At 42.7% G+C, this 19,064-nt stretch overlaps 1 protein-coding gene across 2 annotated transcripts in view; it reads left to right on the top strand.

Moving 5' to 3' along the window:
- AGBL1 (AGBL carboxypeptidase 1) overlaps positions 1–19,064 on the top strand; it is a 265,166-nt gene that overhangs the window by 28,420 nt on the left and 217,682 nt on the right. For both annotated transcript variants that reach the window (XM_066196254.1, XM_066196253.1), the window contains exon 6: positions 16,837–16,874. In XM_066196254.1, the coding sequence (XP_066052351.1) occupies positions 16,837–16,874 (38 nt within the window). The remainder of the gene's footprint in view (positions 1–16,836; positions 16,875–19,064) is intronic.

Raw genomic sequence — 19,064 nt, 5'->3', positions numbered from 1 at the left:
TAGCTGGGATATCTGATAGGAGTGTGTGTGGGATGCTCAAATCTTCACTCCATCAACACCTCCTCTAATGCAGGTCTCTGATGCCTCACACAGTGCAATGATCTCTGCTCTTTTCACCTTTAAGCCTTATTATTCCCTGTATGTTCCACAGCTTCTACCCTCCTCCTGTTTTCCAGTGTCCCTTTCAACACTGTCGCTTGTTTTCCCAGTTTACTGCTTCTGAGGAGTGTTGTGGGGTGTGGAATGTGACACTGGAGGATGTTTGCTCTCTAGTCAGCCAGGGGCTGGTCTCTTCTGCATGGCTCTGTCCAGGCTGTCAGGCACCAAGTATCCGTACCAGTGACTTTGGAGGCTCAGTTGTCTGTGGCTACTTGTTGTGCAGGCACTTCTAGGACTCCTCATGTTGAAGACAGAGTGACAAAGAAGCTGAAAACAAAACCCTCAGAATTTATTCTTCCTTCATAAGAGGAAGAATTTCTGTGCTTTAGAAAATGGCAAATGGTGGGGTGACTGGTGCACTGGTGGCTCCCTCCATTATGTTTTCCTCTTCTGCTGTTAAAAGGTTGGTGCACAGTTTTATTAAAGCAATTTGGAGAGTCTTTTAAAATGTCTTTGTTTTTCAACCCTCTATGAGTACATCTATTCATTATACTGAGCAGAGCTGGCTCATATTAAGTGTTCGCATAAACCTCGTATGAAAGATTACAACAAGAGTGAGTATTCATCAGAAATAAAAACTCTTTCTGTGGGTATTCAGAATACTTGGCTTTCTACACTGGGCTATTCCAGTAAAGTTTGACTACTTAATTAAAAGTGGAAAGTGAATAAAAAAGGTCTGGGAATGGTGCCAAATTAATTCACTAGAAAATGTGATATGCAGAAATTATCTGCCTTTGCTCATGTCCAGCATTACCCACTTCTGACATTTGATCACACTTCTTCCTACATTTGGTGCTTATTGGATAGTCCCAGGGCCTCAAATGCTTGCTGATAATCTCCCTTTTCATTAAAGGGAGGAAATCCTCCCATGTAACTCTATTTCACCTGAGGTGGATATCTGTATTCCTCACATACTGAAGGAAAAAAGAAGCAAGTTCTCTTCACCTTTAGTAAATGTTTGTCTCTAGAAACTTGGGGTCTTCAGAATGTTTATTTCTCTCTGTGCAGTGGAGGATGAGTCTGCAGTGGGCAACCTGGAAGTGGCATAATGGGCATTTAAAGCTGGGTCAGGTAGAAGGTTGCTGAAAGAGATTTGTGGAGTCAGATCCGTCTGGTGCCAGGGCTCAAAACCCAGGAGGAGTGAGAATACCACAGGTGTCTTTTCTTTGCTGATAAGTGCTCAGGGGTGATTTGAGATGGGGAGGGATTCATGAGCCTGAAACATGCAAGAATATTGATGTCACTGTTGCCATGGCCATGAAGTGATTCCTGTATCACATACTTCTGTCAGAGTGGGAGCTGAGGAGATTTTTACTGAGTACAGGAAGCAGAGTTCATGCAAATGGAAAGAGAAATGCCAAGGTGAGCAAGAGAGCACATCTAAAGCTAAAAGCCGTATTTAATCAGATATTGTGTCAGATTGACCAAAGAGAATATGAAGACCCTGGAGATGCTGAAGATACAAGTTAAGAGGTTGTACACAGCTTCAAATTAGGCCTTGTATATAGGGTTTTATACATATATATATGTGTGTGTGTGTCTGTGTGTGTGTGTGTGTGGTTTTTTAGGGCCAGTTGTATACAACTGAGATTCGAGTTTTCTCATCTTGAAGCTGGTACTTTCAGTGCAAGGTTAAAGTGTTGAGCCCATAGTGTTGAAAAGTGACCAAGGTGCTCCATCAAGAAATGCTTGTACAAGTGCTCTCCTGACCTTAACACTGACAGAAGAAACCAGAACAGCTGGTCTGTCTGGTTTAGACAAAGAGAGAGGATGTGTACCGGGCATGACCTGAATACTGGACTTATCTCTTCTGCTGAGAATGGTGGAGAGGCATATGGAAGAGATTCAACTGCAAACGTATCCCAGACCCCAGTGCAGGCAGTTAGATTTTTCCCTACCCTTAATCCTGGATGATGTCTTGCTGGTAGACCACCATAAACATTTACTGCAGTTACATGTCCTGGGTTGGTCTAAACTTCCAGCTGCTCTCTTCTTGAGCAGAAGAATATGTGGCATATCTGGCTACTGCCAGACTGTATTTTGAGAAAGAGCAGAAACTCAAGGCATTGACATGGTGATTAGTTCTTCTTCAACCTGATAGGGAAGCTGTTATGGTGGGTTCAGCTTTATGCCTTTGTTTATTTGGCAATGGTTCCTGATAGAAGATCAAAAGCAAATCATTCTTAATTCCTCTTGTTAGTCTGTGTTTTGTCATTAATCATGTTGAGCAGTCTGGATATTTAATTGGAAAGTAACACATGATTCTATTGGAATGTGGTCAGAATTAATCAATGCTTAGCATTTTGAGAATAAACAGACACTATTTGGTTCACTTGATTCATGTAGAAAATTCATGGGAAGGGAAAAAAAATTCTGTTGAGCTATATCACAGCTAAATGACTTGCTTCCCATCTGGCCTTGATCTACATGGGATTTATCCTAGAAGTCCTGTTAAATAAAACTAGAAAATACCATTCTGAATGCGACGATGCCAACAACAAAAGAAAGAGCGTTGTCTTGAAAATTTTTCTTTCTATAAAGTGTCTTTTCAACATGACTAAAATCTCAGATAACATGAAGCAGGGATGATTGCATCACTAAGATAAGTAAATAAACCCTACTGTGCAAATTTATTGCAATGAGCCATTGTAATAGAAGAAATGATCTTGGAGCCAGAGGTGTCCCAGTTTCATGCAGTTCCTTCTCTTTCATTATTTTTACGGTCTGTGTGGTTTCTCTCAAAGAATTACCTGTTCTAATATCAGTAATCAGTTACAAAATCTCATTTCAGACTGGTGGTATGTAGTGCTGCTTTGCAGATCAAATGGAGTTGCATTTCAGAGTTACACTTTACTGGTATTGTACTGTTAATAGCAGTAGATGAGAGAAATTGAAAAACTAAGAGGTAGAGACAAGGGAAAAAGAGATGTTTTCAGGCGAGATTTGAAAATAGATGAGGAGTTGATGAGGTGGATAGGAGCAGCATCTCCCAAGGTTGTTCCAGAGGTCTAGAGGAACACGTGGCACACAGAAATCCTGGTGCCATCTCTTGGTAGCCTTTGGAATGGCACATTTCACTAGAGATGCACCCACCTCTGAGGCATTAAAAATTGGTGAATGAGCACTATATGGAGAGAAATTCACTTCTGCGTTTGAGTTTATATGTCATGGGAAGGGAGGAACTGATTTATAAATGAAGCAACTTAGTGAGACTGTTATTTTGAAAGAGAAGTCTGCATTTTGCTTTTAGGTTTAGTTTATGTTTTACGTTTATTTCAGGTCAGAGTTTGAAAGAGAAACAATACTTTCAGCCAAAGGCCTTTTTCTTTGCCTGTTCATTATTTCTCCCCTTTATTGAGCTAGAGTGATATATTTGGAAAGATGCTGTTAGGGCAAGTCCCTGCTGTTCTCAAGTTCTTGGCTTTTCACAGCCAGTGGCTATGGCAGATGCAGTTCATGGCTGGCCTTGTGTGATGGCTTTGGGTATGTCCATACTGCAGGCAGCTCTGAGGTTGTTGGGCAGGAGATTCCCTCTTCCTGAGCTTTAATTTTCCCCCTTCTCCTAACAACTGCTCAGGCTTGCAGCAGGGCCTCCAGTGTGAGCTACCCAAGCTTCTTAGGACATGTTTTCCAGTCTGGGAGTATTATTCATGTTGCTGCATCTGTTGGTCTTTGTTCTAACTGGATTGAAACTAACACCTGGGTGCCTCACTGCAATCTCACTGCCTCCTAGGACCTCTCTGAGGGGTATATCCCATGTAACCATGGAAAACACTGTCATTCCCATCCAAATGGGAGGTGTGACTTGATTTCATACATCAGTTGCATCTCGGAATGTTTCCCAGAGTTAGATGAATTATTAATGATGATAAAGCTGTCTTGCAGCTGAATATGATAGTCCCCCATAGGAGATTATGGTCAAGACTAGTGTGATCTGGTTATGCCAAGCATTTTGTAAGTAGCATGTCAAAACCAGAGTGAAATTATTAAAATTTTTTAAAAAATTAAAACTCAGCTAGAAGGATTTCATGATTTAGGAAGAAATGAAGGGTTTGGTTGACTTCTGGAAGTTGGTGGGTTATCTGTGAGGTGTGGAGCGTGCAGGCTCCTGATCTGGAGGTGCAGGGAGATCTTTCACCAGTGGTGGTGGGACTGTAAGAGTAAAAAAATTTAATGTTAGGAGACAAAGGATCTCTGGTGTCTGAGGTGTTAACCAGAAACGCTGTGTGTTGCTGTGGGCAAGTCCCCTGAGATCAGACTTTCCATACACTTAAACCCACGCTTTTCTCATGCCTTACTAAGGGTAGTGAGGGTACACTCAGCTCTGCCTGAGACATTCAGTAAGAACATAGATGGGGGAATGAGAAACGGGAGAGAAGAACAATAGTGAATTTGTGGAAGGTTTTATGTTCAAGTGGGATGCAGTTAAGTGGGCTGTGGAGTGAAAGTGGAGCTGGTGCAGAGAGGAGAGGGTTGAGCAACGTGGTTATGTGACCTTGTAATCATGTTTGAGGTGGCTGTGAAATGCAAATCTTCAGAAAACCTCAGCCAGGCAGTCCTGAGGGATGAGGACTGGGGGAAAGGGATTTCCAAGCAAAGCCTATCTGAATGTGCATGTAGAGATGATGAAGGGGTGCCCACTCTGCCTATTTACCTATATTGGTTCTCCTTTGCCAAAGAGACAAAGAAAGAATTCCCCCTTGGAAATCACGGAGTTGAGTAATGACGTGAATCTCTGATAGAGGTCAGAGAGTGAGCAGATAAAGCTGAGGGCACTCACTTGTGTGTCAGCACATGTGAGAGCCCAGGAATCTCCTCTTCTTTGCTTTTCACTTGATTTATTGCCATTTCTCCTCCCACCCAGAAGCCTCTTGCCCTTATGAAGAAGGTAGAGAGCAGCTGTGAAATCCTTCCCACAAAAGTTTTCAGTCCAAAGATAGACAAAGGGAAATTTGGAAAAAAACAATGAAAATAAGTGTCAATGCAGAACTTCTACAGAAACAATTTGCACGATGCTGTCCTCACAAGGAAATCAGCCCTAAGAATTTCCTGTGTTTGCTGAGGCTTTTTCCCAGCTCCATCAGGGCTGGCAATGCTGGCAGGTAGAGTGTGAGCCAGTCTCTAGAACTATCAATGGTTTTAAAGCACAGCAGTGATTAGACCTGCCCTGAGCAGAGTTATATGACACAGTGTCAAAGCCTTAGCAACAGCCTTTCTGCTGCAGGGTTCCCTGTCCTGGTAGCACTGTTGGAGCCTCAGCAGCTGTAGCAGCAGCAGGGTAACTGGATTTAGAGTTACAGAGGCAATACAAGAGACTAATTTCCAGTGGGTGAAAGAGAGCTCCAAAGTCTTCAGTCTTTCAGGCTCTTTTGAATGGTTATCAAACAATTATTACAGAGAATGAAAGGGATAAAGTAAATAAGAGAGTGTTTGCCAATGAAGGTGAAATGAATTTTTTAGGGAGAGAAGGTTTTGTAACAGCAGTGGCACAGATTCAGCACAGGGCTCTGGCTCACTAAGGCTGGCACGGCTCTTCTCGATCTCTATATCTGCAGGGCAACACTTGGAATTGCAGCAATGCCAGTAAAACCTGTAAATAAACCCAGAGCTGAGTTGCTGTGGGAGGTGTTTGGAGGCAAGGCTTGGAATGTGGAGGGGAGAACCTGAACCCTTGAGGAAGTGCCTGGTGAGAAGGAACAGGGCAACTGATTCCTAAGCATGGATAACTACAGTTCTGGGGATGGGAGTGGAAACTCCCCCCAAAGTGCAAACCTTGGAAAAGTCGTGGGTCTGAGACAGCAAAAGCCAGATTATTGCAGATTAGAAAAGAGAGAATCATTTTATAATTTCAGCGCACCAAATCCATGTATTTCTTTCCTGTGTTACAGGGATACAATTCAGGCTTTGTGTGGACCATAGGGCATATGCTGCAATGGCACAATAGCTGTCACTGTCTAGTCAAAAGCTTCATTTCCTGCTTGTTTTTCATTATTCAAAATTACACTTAAAAATCTGTGGTCATTCCAGTTTTAACCACCTTCCAGATTTTACTATGTAGAAAAAATGGCATGTGGAAGAACCACCCCAATAATGCTCAGAATTTTTCCCATGAATTTTAATTCTTTATCCCTGGTGCTTCTGTATTAGATTTACACCTTACATTCTACCAGCCTTGGCTTTGATATGGTCTGTTTTCAGAATCCACAGTTTGGCTGGATTATATGAAATGGAAGATTTCCAGCGGAAAAGAAGGGAGAAAAAAAACCAAACCCAACACTTAACTTTCATTACTTAGGCTTCTACAAATTACTGCTTCAAAAAGCCCCTGCAGTTATGTCAGTGTGACATTGAAGCTTTCAAACAGCAAATATCGAGAGAATTTGACCCAGTATGTGCTGCATTTTGACATTTACTGATTTTATCTTCCTTTTAAATGTTCCAGCTAAATGTTGGGAAGAGCAGGCACTAGCATTAAGATGTGACCAGATTATTGCTTAGTAAGGAGTTAGACATGTACAAATGAACAAATTCATTAGTCTGTGGGTGGCTTGATCAGGGTGAGGGTTAGGCTGGATCAGCCACAGCAGCCAGATGCTGCCTTACCACCAGACTCGTGCTGTAGGGACTTGTGTTGCAATTGGGGCTGGTGTGAACTGCCTGGTCTCAAAATCCACTTGCTTGTAGATGTGGGGGGAGAAAGCTGAGGCTGCTCTGGCTGCCCCTGGCAGCCTTCCTGCCCTTTCTCTCAGAGTCTGAGTCAAAATCTTTTCCTGCATGTTAAACCTCAGGCACCAGCTGGGCAAAATGCTGTGTGGAAGGCAACATGGGTGATCTAGCAGTTAAAGTTATTTCTCTGACTCTTGTGCATTCCAGGGAAACGAATAAGCAAACATCTCATTCTTCCTCAGGACCCTGCCTATGCCATTCCCACTTCTGTCTTATATGGGGGCTGTTCTTTGAAGTGCTGCAAGTCTTGAGGTACTGTGATTGCAGAGAGCCTCCTCTCTGACCTGCAGCCTGCAGGTTGCCTTCCCTGCAGTCAGATGTCCTACTTCTGTCCTGCAGAGCTGTGGAGATGAGGACAGGACAAGGACAGGGTCACAGCAGGAGTTTGGGTGCTGCTGTTGGGGGTGGTGGCTCTGCCTGCTTGCAGGGACAGCTTCTGCAGAAGATGCATCTGCATTTGCAGCATCTGTCCTGTTTTGTGTGAGCCTGCTCAGTCCTCAGGTGACTCTGCTACCTCCCCTATGGCAGCCTGGTGGTTTTGTGTCCAAAAAGCTGCTGCAGGGCAGTGGGAAAGCCAGCTGCTTTCCACACCTTGGCTCCTTCTCCTGCAGCTCTGGATATACTGCACAATACAGCAGTATCCCCACCCCCTGCCATCACTATCCAGCAAGACAAACCCCAGAATGGCAGAGAGGTGAAGAGCAGGATGGCTTTATCTGCTAAATCCTTATTGAAAATCCCAGGCAAATTAATAAGCTTTTCTCCCTGCTCTGCATTTGTAACGTTTATTTCCCCCTAAAACTTCATGCTTACCTGTGGCAAAACTAGTCAGTATTGTGCATTTCTACGTGTGTTTTGCAGCCCTCTGTTTTGGCACACATGGTGGGTAAAATGGGCGGTTTTTTTCTAGCACAGAAGACACATTTGAAAAAATTCTGAAAATTTTCTTAAAAATGGCTGTTGACACTGACTGAAGGTACTCAGGTGAGACCTGAATTTTTGAACAAATGTCCAGATTTTCAGAGATATTTAAATGTGTGAAGATGAAAGGAAATGTAACCATAAAAGAAAGCCTCTTAGCAGGTTAATGGATTAACCTGTACAGTTAAAAGGGAATTCTGACCTTAGTATACAAAGGAGCTTTGAAAAATCCTGCTGAGTGCTACCTGCATGTTTAGACGTAAAAATGCCGTTTAAATTCAGGTCAAGATGCCTATTGTGAATCTGTAAGAGAATGTTACTTTGTGATTCTCGAGCATGTTTATGCATTGTTCTCAATTTGAGGCTGATTTAATAGTGCCAATTAAGCTCAGTATTGTGTGCACGTGTGGCATACAAATGAATATCCCAGTATTTCCAAGCGTGTTCCTGTTTGGCAGCATCAGTTAGGACCAACAAACTGCAAAGTGCCCAATTCACACTAAATTTAGTGCTGGAGGGCTATGTGTAGATGTACTTAGGGACCACAGTCATAAGAAAGATTGAAAAGTGGGAATAGTTGGAAAACAGGAAAGATTTGGTGAACTATTCTGCACATTTTCTTCTGCTTATTTTGTTGAAACTCCACTTGCATATGAGCTTTTCAGGCAGGTCTAACTCTGTCCACCATCCTTTGGTATTTGGTAGGAGTAATGGATAGAAACAGCCTGACCTGTGTGCAAAACAGGGGAAGTGGTCCCTCCTTGGGGATTGGTAAATGCATTGCATGCAAAAAGATTAATTTCATAGGTATCTTTTTGCACTTGCACCTGCTGCATGAAACAGCTTCTTGCTCTGACATATTCAAAAAACCCCTCTGCAATCCAGCCCTCTTCCCTAGACATTTCAAACTCTGAGTTTCTTTTGGCTGGACTTTATGGATGGGCTTCATCTGAATGGGACCAGAGGGGAAGTGAAGTGCAATACAAACTCAAACTGATGGATCTATTTCTAAGTCCTTGTAATATGGAAACAATAGCATTAGATTAAAAAGATCAGTTTTTCATCTTGTGTTCAATATAAGTCATTCCTTCTTTTATTCTGAAACATCTGACTTTTGCTTAAAGAAAAGGCTTCTGTACAAGTCAGCCTTCTTTCTAGGAAGAGATCAAGGAAGATGATGCTTTCTCAGTCCTTCAGCTTCATAATTCATGTCCTTTTCAAGTCTCTTATGTTGTGCACATTTTTAAAATTAGCTTCTCTGAAAGATGTTTGCTTCTTTGGTTAAAAAGACCAACCAACCAAACCCTCAAACAAAACAGACCTCAAAACTCTGAAAACCACAGGAAGAGCTGAAATGAGAACTCAGGTTTTCCATCCATCACAGCAGCCCAGCTCCATGCAGGAAAGGTGACTTTTTAAAACACAGCTCGAGGGAACCTTTCACTACAAAGTGCTTTTTAAAGATGTTGTACCCTGAGATTACTGCTGCCTTAGAGATGGTTTGTAGTAACCAGCAGTCAGGAAGAGCTACAGCTCTTAGCCTTGATTGCATTGAAACCAGCCTCCCTTTTATGCTCTCAAATAGCTCTGGGCACAAGCAGTGACATGTGAGAGATACTTTTCTACCTGGATTGTCAGCAACATGAGCTGCCCTTGGATATTTCACTGCCAGTAATTGAGAGCATTCATAAAATGAAAATCTTGCAGTGGTTTGCCAGCAATATGGTGTGTGTGCAGCCTTATTTTCTGGCATCATAAAGCCCTGGGTACCACCAAACTCTCCCTGAACCATTGGCCATCAGAGACTCCCTGGTGGCAAAGCACCTGCAGTTCAATTTCTCTTAATGGAAGAAGTCCCAGTTGTCGTGCTGAGATTGGAGCCCAGGGTTTCTGGGTATGTCACCAAGAAGTGTCATTTGATTTCATCATGCCCTAAGCAGGGTGCACAGATCATGTCCCTCTCCCTGCCCTTACTCTGGATGTGCACAGCACTCAGAAAAGTTTAAGGCTGAATGATCTACAACTAAGAAAAATGGGGCTGGGTGTCTTCCCCCATGTGTGGAGCACATGCTCTTCCTGTCAGCAGAGTCTTCATGTCAATCCCTGTGGTTTCCAGAGCAAAAGCTGCTGGGAATGGATGAGCTACACATAAAATGACAGCTAAGGAGTGAGCCAAGAGAGCACTAGGCTCTTTTGAACTGAGTAGTAACTGGATTGGGAGTGGAAGACAGCTGCCTGGGGGAAGGAGGGGGATTTAACCACATTCCCTGTACACTTTAACTGTGTATGAGATGTTCTCTAGGGCTCTGCTGGTGCTTGTTAGCAGATGTGGCCTCGATGAGTGTCCTCACCACTTCTCTTAATCAATCAATCAAGGATAGTATTGACCCCCTTTCCCAGTCCCCTCACATGTGTCCCTGGGGTGGGGGATCTGGGTTCTCACACTGTCAGCCTGGAACTGCCTGGGTGATGAATTTGTTAAGAATTCTGTCTGATTGTGAACCTTCCAGTCCCTTTATCTTGATGTGAATGACAAGCTGTCACAGCCTGCCTCAGCCATATTGGTGACATCTGACCCTGGAGAGGGAGCTGACATAATCTGAGGTATGACTTCTGCACTGGGGAGGCAGTGCCAGCTCTGCACTGTCAGAAATGCCTGGGCAACCTTTTGGCAAGGTTTTAAGTGTTTTTCACAAACCTTGGTCTTCTTTGTTACTACTTTGAAGTTAATTTAATTTAGAGCTGTAAAGAATAGCTTGTCTTTTTAGGATACAGCTGTCTCCACTTCTGTATTTGTACTCAAGAAAAAGTAGGATACTTGTAAGGATGCCTGGAGGATAAGCCTGGAGTCACTCTTCTTTCTGGAAGGAAGAGATGAGACAGGCTGGAAGGCTGTACCTTTTCACTGATTTTAACCTGACAGGCTCCAGAGTGGGCAGAGAAGTTTGGAAGATGCTGCAGTGAAGGCTTTGAGCTGAATCTGGGAACTGAGACACACTGGTCACTGGAATGGATGCATCTATTAGAAAAGGAGTGTGTGGGTTTTTTCCCCTCATCTTTCAGCATTACACTGAAAGCACATCTGTACACAACAGCTGGATCTCCAAACTCCACCTGTTGGCAGTGTGTGGGACATTGCAGACTGTAAGCAAACTTTCCCCTACTTCAGTGTTTTAATGCCTTGCTAACAAGGTGGAATTAAAGAGGACAAGATGATGGGTGTTTTTGCATAAGTCCTAGACTAATATTGCTATGAAAATGCCAGCAGCATAAGCAGCTTTTCCCCACCCATATTTCCAAGACTTGTGAAGCTGCTGGTTTAAAGTCTTTAAAACAAATCACTGCACAAGTGCCTGCATATTTCAGATCTGTATTTCTGGGGCATGAGGGAAATGACTTTCAAGGTATCTGCCTCAGATGAGATCTACCTTCTGGTAGGATTTATAAAACACCTATTGCTGTGGTGCCTGCGAGTTGTTTCTGAATGTCTCTTAGTTGTCAAATGTGAAATCATCTTTACAGTGAGTGGTTCTGTGACTGTATAAATTCTAGCAGTTAAGTACAAATCCCAGGGGTTTGAGGGAAAATGCAGCTAGGTTATGTCTACACTTGAGGACACTTAATTCTGCCTGGAGAAGAGGGGCTGTGGAAGTTTAGGGGTTTTGAGCTCTGAGTCAGGGGTCCATTGTACCAGGTGCTGTACAAAAATGTCCTGCAGGGTCCCTTCCCCACACTGTTTGTGGTATAAAGAAACATGAGTGCAATAAGTGAGTATATGAGAAATAGCAGGGTGAAGGGCGGGAGGAGTTGAGCAACATGGGTTCTGCGAGGGCAGAACCTTTTCTTACATTTCTGTAAAAATGGTGTTTAATGTCTTTATCATCCAGGTGTGATTGCTGTAAGGAACTAGGCGTCAGGTTGAAGAGGTTTCTAATAAAGCACCAAGCCATTAGCTTTCAGTCAATAATTAGAAGATGGTGTTCTGTGTTTTAGTGTGTAGAATTTCACAGAAGGAAGGATGGTTAAGTTATTTGAGGGCTTATCTGCAGGGCCCTTTTGGTTGATTTCTTTGTTCAGTCTTTGGCTTTTCTGCTGTACCCTGGCCATAGTTCCAGGCTAATCCTGGGTGGTTATGCACCATCATTGTGTTCTGTCAGTCTTAAAATTCTTCCATGCAGTCAACCCTGTAGCTCTTCTGGAGTGGGGTTAGTATTTTTGGGAGTCCTTCTGTTTTCTTCAAGAGATAGAAACAGGCACAGGATTGTCCATCATATAGTGCCTTGTGTTGTGAGCTGAGATTGGAGTGCAGAGGAAAATGAAAGAGATCTTGGTTTTCAGGCTCCTCTGCCTGCAGTGATTTCCAGTGAAAAAAATCCTGGCAGCTCAGCTCTGGAAGGGTGACCTAGGCACAGGGCTCCTTTGTCCAGGCTCTTTAATAGCCTGGTTTTACTGGCTAATCCAATTGTGCTTTGGCTTGGGACATGGAGTTTTTCTTTGTTGTTGCTCCTGGTTCCTAAGCACAGGATCTGGAAGTTGCATTTGTCTATCTGTCTGCTAGTTGTACTCTTGCCCAGATATCCAAGCTGCTGACTTGGAAACACTTCAAAGTTTTCCATTCTTCAGAGTGGCTGTCTCGACGGCTGCTACAGGGAGTTTTTAATGTTTTCTGATTATGGAGCAACATTTCTTATTATGCTTTATAAGATAGTGCAACTTTACTTATACTTTTTTTTTTTTTTTTTTTTTTTTTTTTTTTTTTTGATTAATATATAAATGAGTCTCCTTTGGGATACACTGGACTTGACAAAACAGCTAAGATTTTGGTGATGTGTTACCACTGAAAACAGAAAATCAGAGGAAGGCATCTGGACAGATTTGGCAAGTTTTTTTAATGATTTAATCACCCCCGTCCCCCTTCCCCTCCCCATCATCTCCTCTCCATTCCTTCTTGAGACAAACGCAGAGATTTGCTCTGGGCACACTATCAAATTCTCTGGTCTGGCATATGGCTCATCAAGTCATCTTTCTTGTGCTCTTAAACTTTTCCTCCTCATCTTCCTCCAGCCCTGTCCTTGCTCTTGTGCACAATTTATGAACTCCTCTCTCTGTCTGCTTGTCCCAGGCTGACTCATCTCATTATATCTCCTGATGTCAGAAAAGATGCGGTTGGTTTGCCATATGGTGCTGAGAGGTGCTGGTATTATCATGAACATCATTTTCCTGGCTTGCTGTAGCCTTACTGATGTTTCAATGGTCTTGTTGCTGCTTTCAGTGAAAGCCTATTCTGCTTCTATTCGTCTTCTCTGATTTATTGTTTCCCATTAGGTGTTTTGTGTGTTTGATTTTGTTCAGCATCAAAGACAGGTAATATTCTGGGGGTGGCTAACACCTGACTTAATGTGCAAATTACAATGCTGATTGAAAGTCCAAACTTAAAACAAATGCAGGTAGTTGACTCTCTACACAATGTAGGTGTGAAGTCCTTTTCCAGGATAATTATGCATGCTAAGATTTTACACAAGTTCAAAAGTTCTCTGGCAAACAAATGGAAGCAAAATCAGCTAAGAGCTGAAACCCCTCTCAAAGGCACCTTTTCTAGTTTGTGGGATCTCTGGGGTTTGAAAGCTGCTGGAGTTTGACTCTGTTCTGCAAGTCCTAGCACTGTGTGTCTGCTGCGGCCTTGCATGCTTTCCTTGGCACTGTTGGCCACAGGACACTGGACTCTTTGGACTTCCATCTTAAGCTGATGCAGCTGCTCTTTTCTGGGCTGGCTGATTAACTCTGCACTTAGAATACATGTTTCTCATTTCATTCCCATTATATCTATGCTTAAAATGTAAGGCTATAGGGGTACAGTCGTTCCTGGGTCACTTTTCTCAGACCTTTTCCTCATTGGCAACTGGACTTGGCAGTCCCATTATAAGCACTCCAGGCTGCCTTTTCAAAGTCATTAGGTTGTTTGTCCCATGGCTGCCAAGAGGATGTTTCATGCCTTCATTTTCCAGTGCTTAAAACCCATCCTTTCAATTCCAGCTAAATTTATTCATGGCCATTTTATATCCATTTGTCCTAGTGCCAAATTTTTTCCTCACCCTAAGTATTTCTCTGCCTTCCTCAGTGTTTACTTCTCTGCCACCCAGTGTGTCTGAGGGGAACAATCCAGTTGTCTCTTAGCTATTGTTTTGTTAAGACTAAACTGCGATCTTTAAGACTCCTAATGAGTTATGTCTCTGCTACCATAATGATTTCCTTGGCAGTTTTCTGTGTGCTTCCTTCTGAGTTCTACACACAGCTGTTCAGGTGAAGCCTTCTATGAGAACATCCATGCTCCCTTCTCCACTGACAGTGGTTTTCTGAGACCTGATCTGTCCTTTTCATGGTTGTCACCCTGCTGGTTATGCTTGTCCTTATCCCTTAATGGACTCATATATCCAGAGTGTCCTTCTACTCATTTCCAAATTATGAGCCCCTGCTCATAACAGTAATCCTTATTAAACCCTAAATGCTTAACCTTGCACTTTGACTATTACATTGCATCACATTTCTATTCCTTCAGAACTCAAGAACATCTTGTTACTCCTGAAAGATATTCTGAACTCTCTGCTATTGGCAGCAGTTCCTGACTTCACACGGTCAGCAGATTTTGTTAGTATACTCTGACTTTTTGTGCCAAGGTCATTAATGAAAAGCTGAAATAAGATCAGTCTGAAAAGATCCTTGACAACTTCCACACATAAGTTCCCTCTAGACTAATAATTCCTCTTCCAGCACAACTCCTGTCATTGAGTCTTTAACCAATTCCTTTCCCACATTGCAATTCTTACACTAATCCCCATGTTCTCCAGTTTGGCTAATAATTTTCAGTGTGGCACCGTATCAAATGCTTTATTGAAGTACAGATGAATTAGATCTACCACACTTTCCTTGTGTAGAAGTTGGATTTCTTATCAAAGAAAGACACCAAGTTAGGCAGGCTTGATCTACTCTTGGCAAGTCTGTTTTATCCCTTAAACTTATTTTACCTGTTTTGCAGTCTATCCTCATGTTGGGTGTTTTTTTTTTTTTTTTTTTTTTTTTTTTTTTTTTTTTTTTTTGTTTTGTTTTGTTTTGTTTTTTTTTTGGTGGTTTTTTTTTTTTTTTTGTCTCAAAGTATGTTCTAAAGCAATGCATATCATTGGAGTCAGTCTAATGGGCCTGCGCCTAGGCCCTACCAAGACAGCTGGAACTGGAGATTAGACTGAAAATATGCTCTGGGAATTCTGGGTTCCTTTGAGGGTGAGTGAAGTTGTCTGGTTCACAGACCCTCCCCAAACGTATTGGGAGATCCAGATTTGCTGATTTGTTCTCTGATGCGAGGTTTGCTGGCAGTGTTGTCTTCATGGCAGTAGTGTAGATCTGCTGAAACTCTTAGCAATGCTCATAAGCACCTACAACATAAAACAGATGCCCAGAGGAAATCCTGAGAACTCTTCTGCTTGGAGCCAGAGATACTCTGGTCATTCCTTCATTGCTGTGCTGCTCTGGCAGGTGATTGAGACATCACATTAAGCCTGTAAAATATAGGTATGCAGAGCAGTCTTTTTTTAAAGACACATACCGGAGTGTGATCTTTGGGAGATGCTCTGGGTGGAATTTTATTTGCTTAGAGTTATTTGTCCCAGACTTTAAACTTGAGGAGAGACTGAGCGATCAGTGACTACAGAGTGTTCCTTTTCTGAGAAGGCTGAATAGCTGGGGGGTGACATTACTTCTCCATCATCTGAATGATTGCTGTTCAGTTGGAGCTAAAGAAGTAATGAAAGCATGACTGTGGTTCCACTGGTGAGATTTTTAGCTACTGATTTCCTGTTCTGTCTGTATTTGAGTGTGTTTTCTTTGCAGTTTGTAAAACTGTTGTTGAAATCTGACAGATTCATTATGAAAAAATGACTTTAGATAGAGATGTTGACCCAGTATCAGCAAGAACTAGCTCTTGGAATCTTAGCCTCAGCTGCTGTCAGGACACACAATGAACAGGAGCTTGGTGACAAAAAATATTTATTTGCTGCAGGATGATAATTGGCTCAGTATGGAATTTAATACAATTTTATTTGGGGATTGGTTTGTAAAGAGATTACATTTTAAGGAATCCTTGCACATGGAGGTTTTTGTAGCGGTATTTATTTAATCTGCTCTGGGCACTTGAAACTTCACAGCAGTAAGTCATGTTAGAACAGGGATCTTGTTCCAGCAGAACAAAAAAAGAAAAGAAAGTCTTCTGTGAGACAAGTGGGACGGAGAGGTTGGGGAGCAATGATGCCTCAGTTCAGCTTCTCAAGCTGTAAATGTTAGTGACCAGCTCCCAGTCAAACCAGTGCTGTGCTGGCTCAGGCAGGTTCACTTGCTTACCTGCACAATGAAATGACAAAGAAAGTCCTCAGAAATGTCTCTCCCTGCCTTTACTCACTGCAAGCAGTCTTACTACAGAGCTCTAGCACTTTTCCTACCAGTCCTCCGCTGAGTGGGGCCCTCCACATACCCCTGCAATGCAATTAAATTTCTTACAATTGAAAGAAATTCAATTTTGATTTCAGTTAAAGCTGGAAAGGGAGGATAGGGGGAAGCTTGTTTTGGGAAAATAGAAAAAGGAGGGATTTTGCTGGAGATATTCACATTGATGTCCCAGCTTATCTGCTGATGCACTTGTATCTGGAGTGGGCATGTGCTCAGTCTCTGGTACAAAGAAAAAGCTCTGGGGCAGCAGTTTAAAAACCTTGTTAGATCACTTTGTGGGTGTTGCTTTAAATTTTAATGGTCACTACAAATCAGTGTAACAGTAAAGCTAGAGGGCTAATAGTCTTTTAGAATAACTGAGTCAGCTGCAGAGGCTGGATCCTCTGTTGGTGTAAAACATTGCAGCTCTGTCAAAGTCCATCATAAGCTGTCAGTTTAGACCATCTGGGAAGCCTGGCCCAGAAGACTGTGAAGATGAAGGTTACAAAAATTATTGAAGAAATTGACATTATTTCTCCATCTCTCTTCTTTCCCCAGGGCAGCCATTGGGGCTCTGGCAGCTCTGCTGAAATCAAGTAAGCTTTTTTCTTCATATTCTTTCTGACTTTCCTTTCTGTGCTGTGCTGCTGGATGGAATGATCCCACTGAACCTCATTCTCCCTTGGTATTTCCTCATCCCTTGGTCGCAAAGAGCAATGCATAGGAAAGAGGCAGCAGTGCAGGAGTTTCCTATATTAGTTCTGATTCTTGGAGCACCCCCAGCCCTGTGGGAGATGGTGCCCTGAGTGCCCAGAGAGCCATGCTGGACCCTTATTTTGAGTATTCAGAGAGCATTGGTTGTCCTGGGGTTTGGTACAATGAAAGAAATGGGGAATTTCTCCAGCCAGTGACAAACACTTATTGCCCTTCCCAGTTTGTGGTTTCCTCCCTGGAAAGGGAGGAAAGGCTGTAAATAACAGCAATGTTGTTTGGTTGAGGTTTTAGGTAAAGGTGATTTTAGGAAAAGACATTAGTCTGTTTTCAGCTGTTTTGTTTCTTTTAAAGGTATTGGAGCTGGAATTTAGGAAATGGTGCTGATACTGTAAAATCAAATAGTGCATCAAATACCAGAAGTCAGCCAGAACTGTGTTTTTTGAATGTTTTCTGCAGTTCTGAGTGGCCAAGAATGTATTCTAGTTTTCTCCTTGTCCTGTGGTTCAGGGCATGAGAAGCTCCAGGCTTTTGGAGCAGACTGCTCTGGTAGCTGCATACAAATGAGCAGGTTGTGTCTTTTGGGAAGTGTGGGTCAGGAGATGTGAGAAACAGCTCTGGTTCCTTGAGATAAATTCACCCTGCTTGGAAAAGCGATGAATTCTTTTTCAGGATTGCACCAGGGCATCTTTCTATGTCACAGTTAACATATTTGTGGCCCTGGGCTCATTGCATTTGGGTGGTACAGGGGTTCTTGGAAAGCTAAGAATCAAATCTGGTGAATGCTATAGCGCTTGAAAATTGCTTATGGAAACAGGGGGTAAAGCTGTGCACAGAAAAGCACCCAGAAGCACCTGAGCGTGTTTTAGTTGGGATACAAACTAAATGGAAGTAGGAATCCTGGAAAGTGCTACAGTAGTGAGCTGGTGGACTGATTATTGTGAAGTTTTGTTTTTTTTTTTTTTTTTTTTTTTTTTTTTGGGTTGTTGTTGTTGTTGTTGTTGTTTTTATTTTTTTATTTTTTTTTTAAATTCCAGTAGCCTGCTTGCAGGGAAATGGTGGGGATATTGTAATTTGATGGTGCTGAAGGCTGCAAGACAGAACAAGAAGATGACCATTCTGGGGGTATCCCTGCAGGCCTGTCCTTGAGTGTTTCAGCCCAAAGTGATCCAGGGGATTATGGTTTTACATGTGGCTGTGCTGGAGGCTCACTGTCCGTCTCGCTTTTAGCAGAGCTCCACTGAGAAAGCAGTTTTAAAGGGAGCAGGCAGATGGCAGTGTGTCTCCCCGATGGATTCGGAAACATCCATCTTCATCTCAGGCTTCCATAAGCTCTGCTTGAAACTTTGTCCACCTGCAGAGCCATGGGCTGGCTAGAAACTGTTTGGCTCCTGTCTCTTTCCTAACAGAAGCTGATGCTAAATGCTCACTTATCAGGTGCATAACTGCAAGAAGCAGGATATGCCTGGAAAAGAGATATCAGCTTAAGAAAAAATTACCACTCCAGATGGACCTGGGAAATCGTTGCTGTTGTGTTTCAGAGGGGGAAGTAAAGAAACAAGTGATGGAGCACAACAATTGTGCTTCATCCACAACAGGGAAAAAATGCTTGGAGACCCACCCAGTGAGAGATGAGAGACCTTGGTTGTCCTGTGTCCCTGTATCCAGTGGTTGCCATGTGGTGATAATCAAAGAGATCGTGAATGATGAAGGGTTAGAAGTTTAAGTCCCTTCTAATGGCAGTGCTGCACCTTTCTATCAGTGAAAGCTCAGATTACTGATATGGAGAAGTCCTTTCTTGTCTGATCATCAGCTAGTCTCTCACTCCTGACTTATCTCTCTGCAAACATCCCAGAGTATTTTATCAGTCCTTGCATGCTGCTCTCCCAGTTGCTGTTCACCACCTGCCAGACCCACATGCACACAGCAAACTGCTCACAGCAAGTTCTTCCTCCATCGCCTTGCTGCTTTTTTAATATCTGTTGTCTCTCCAGCATGTTAACTCTGTCTTTATAATAAGGCTGAACATTCTGATTGGTAAATACCTGTAGTGGTGCTGAGTTGCCTTGAGAGCA

The sequence above is a fragment of the Chamaea fasciata genome, unplaced genomic scaffold, assembly GCF_029207755.1.
Source record: "Chamaea fasciata isolate MVZ Bird 193981 ecotype frontalis unplaced genomic scaffold, bChaFas1.0.hap1 SCAF_14, whole genome shotgun sequence".
NCBI classification, from domain to species: domain Eukaryota; kingdom Metazoa; phylum Chordata; class Aves; order Passeriformes; family Sylviidae; genus Chamaea; species Chamaea fasciata.
The sequence above is the reverse complement of the archived record's forward strand: the minus strand, read 5'-3'. Positions and strand labels throughout refer to the sequence as shown.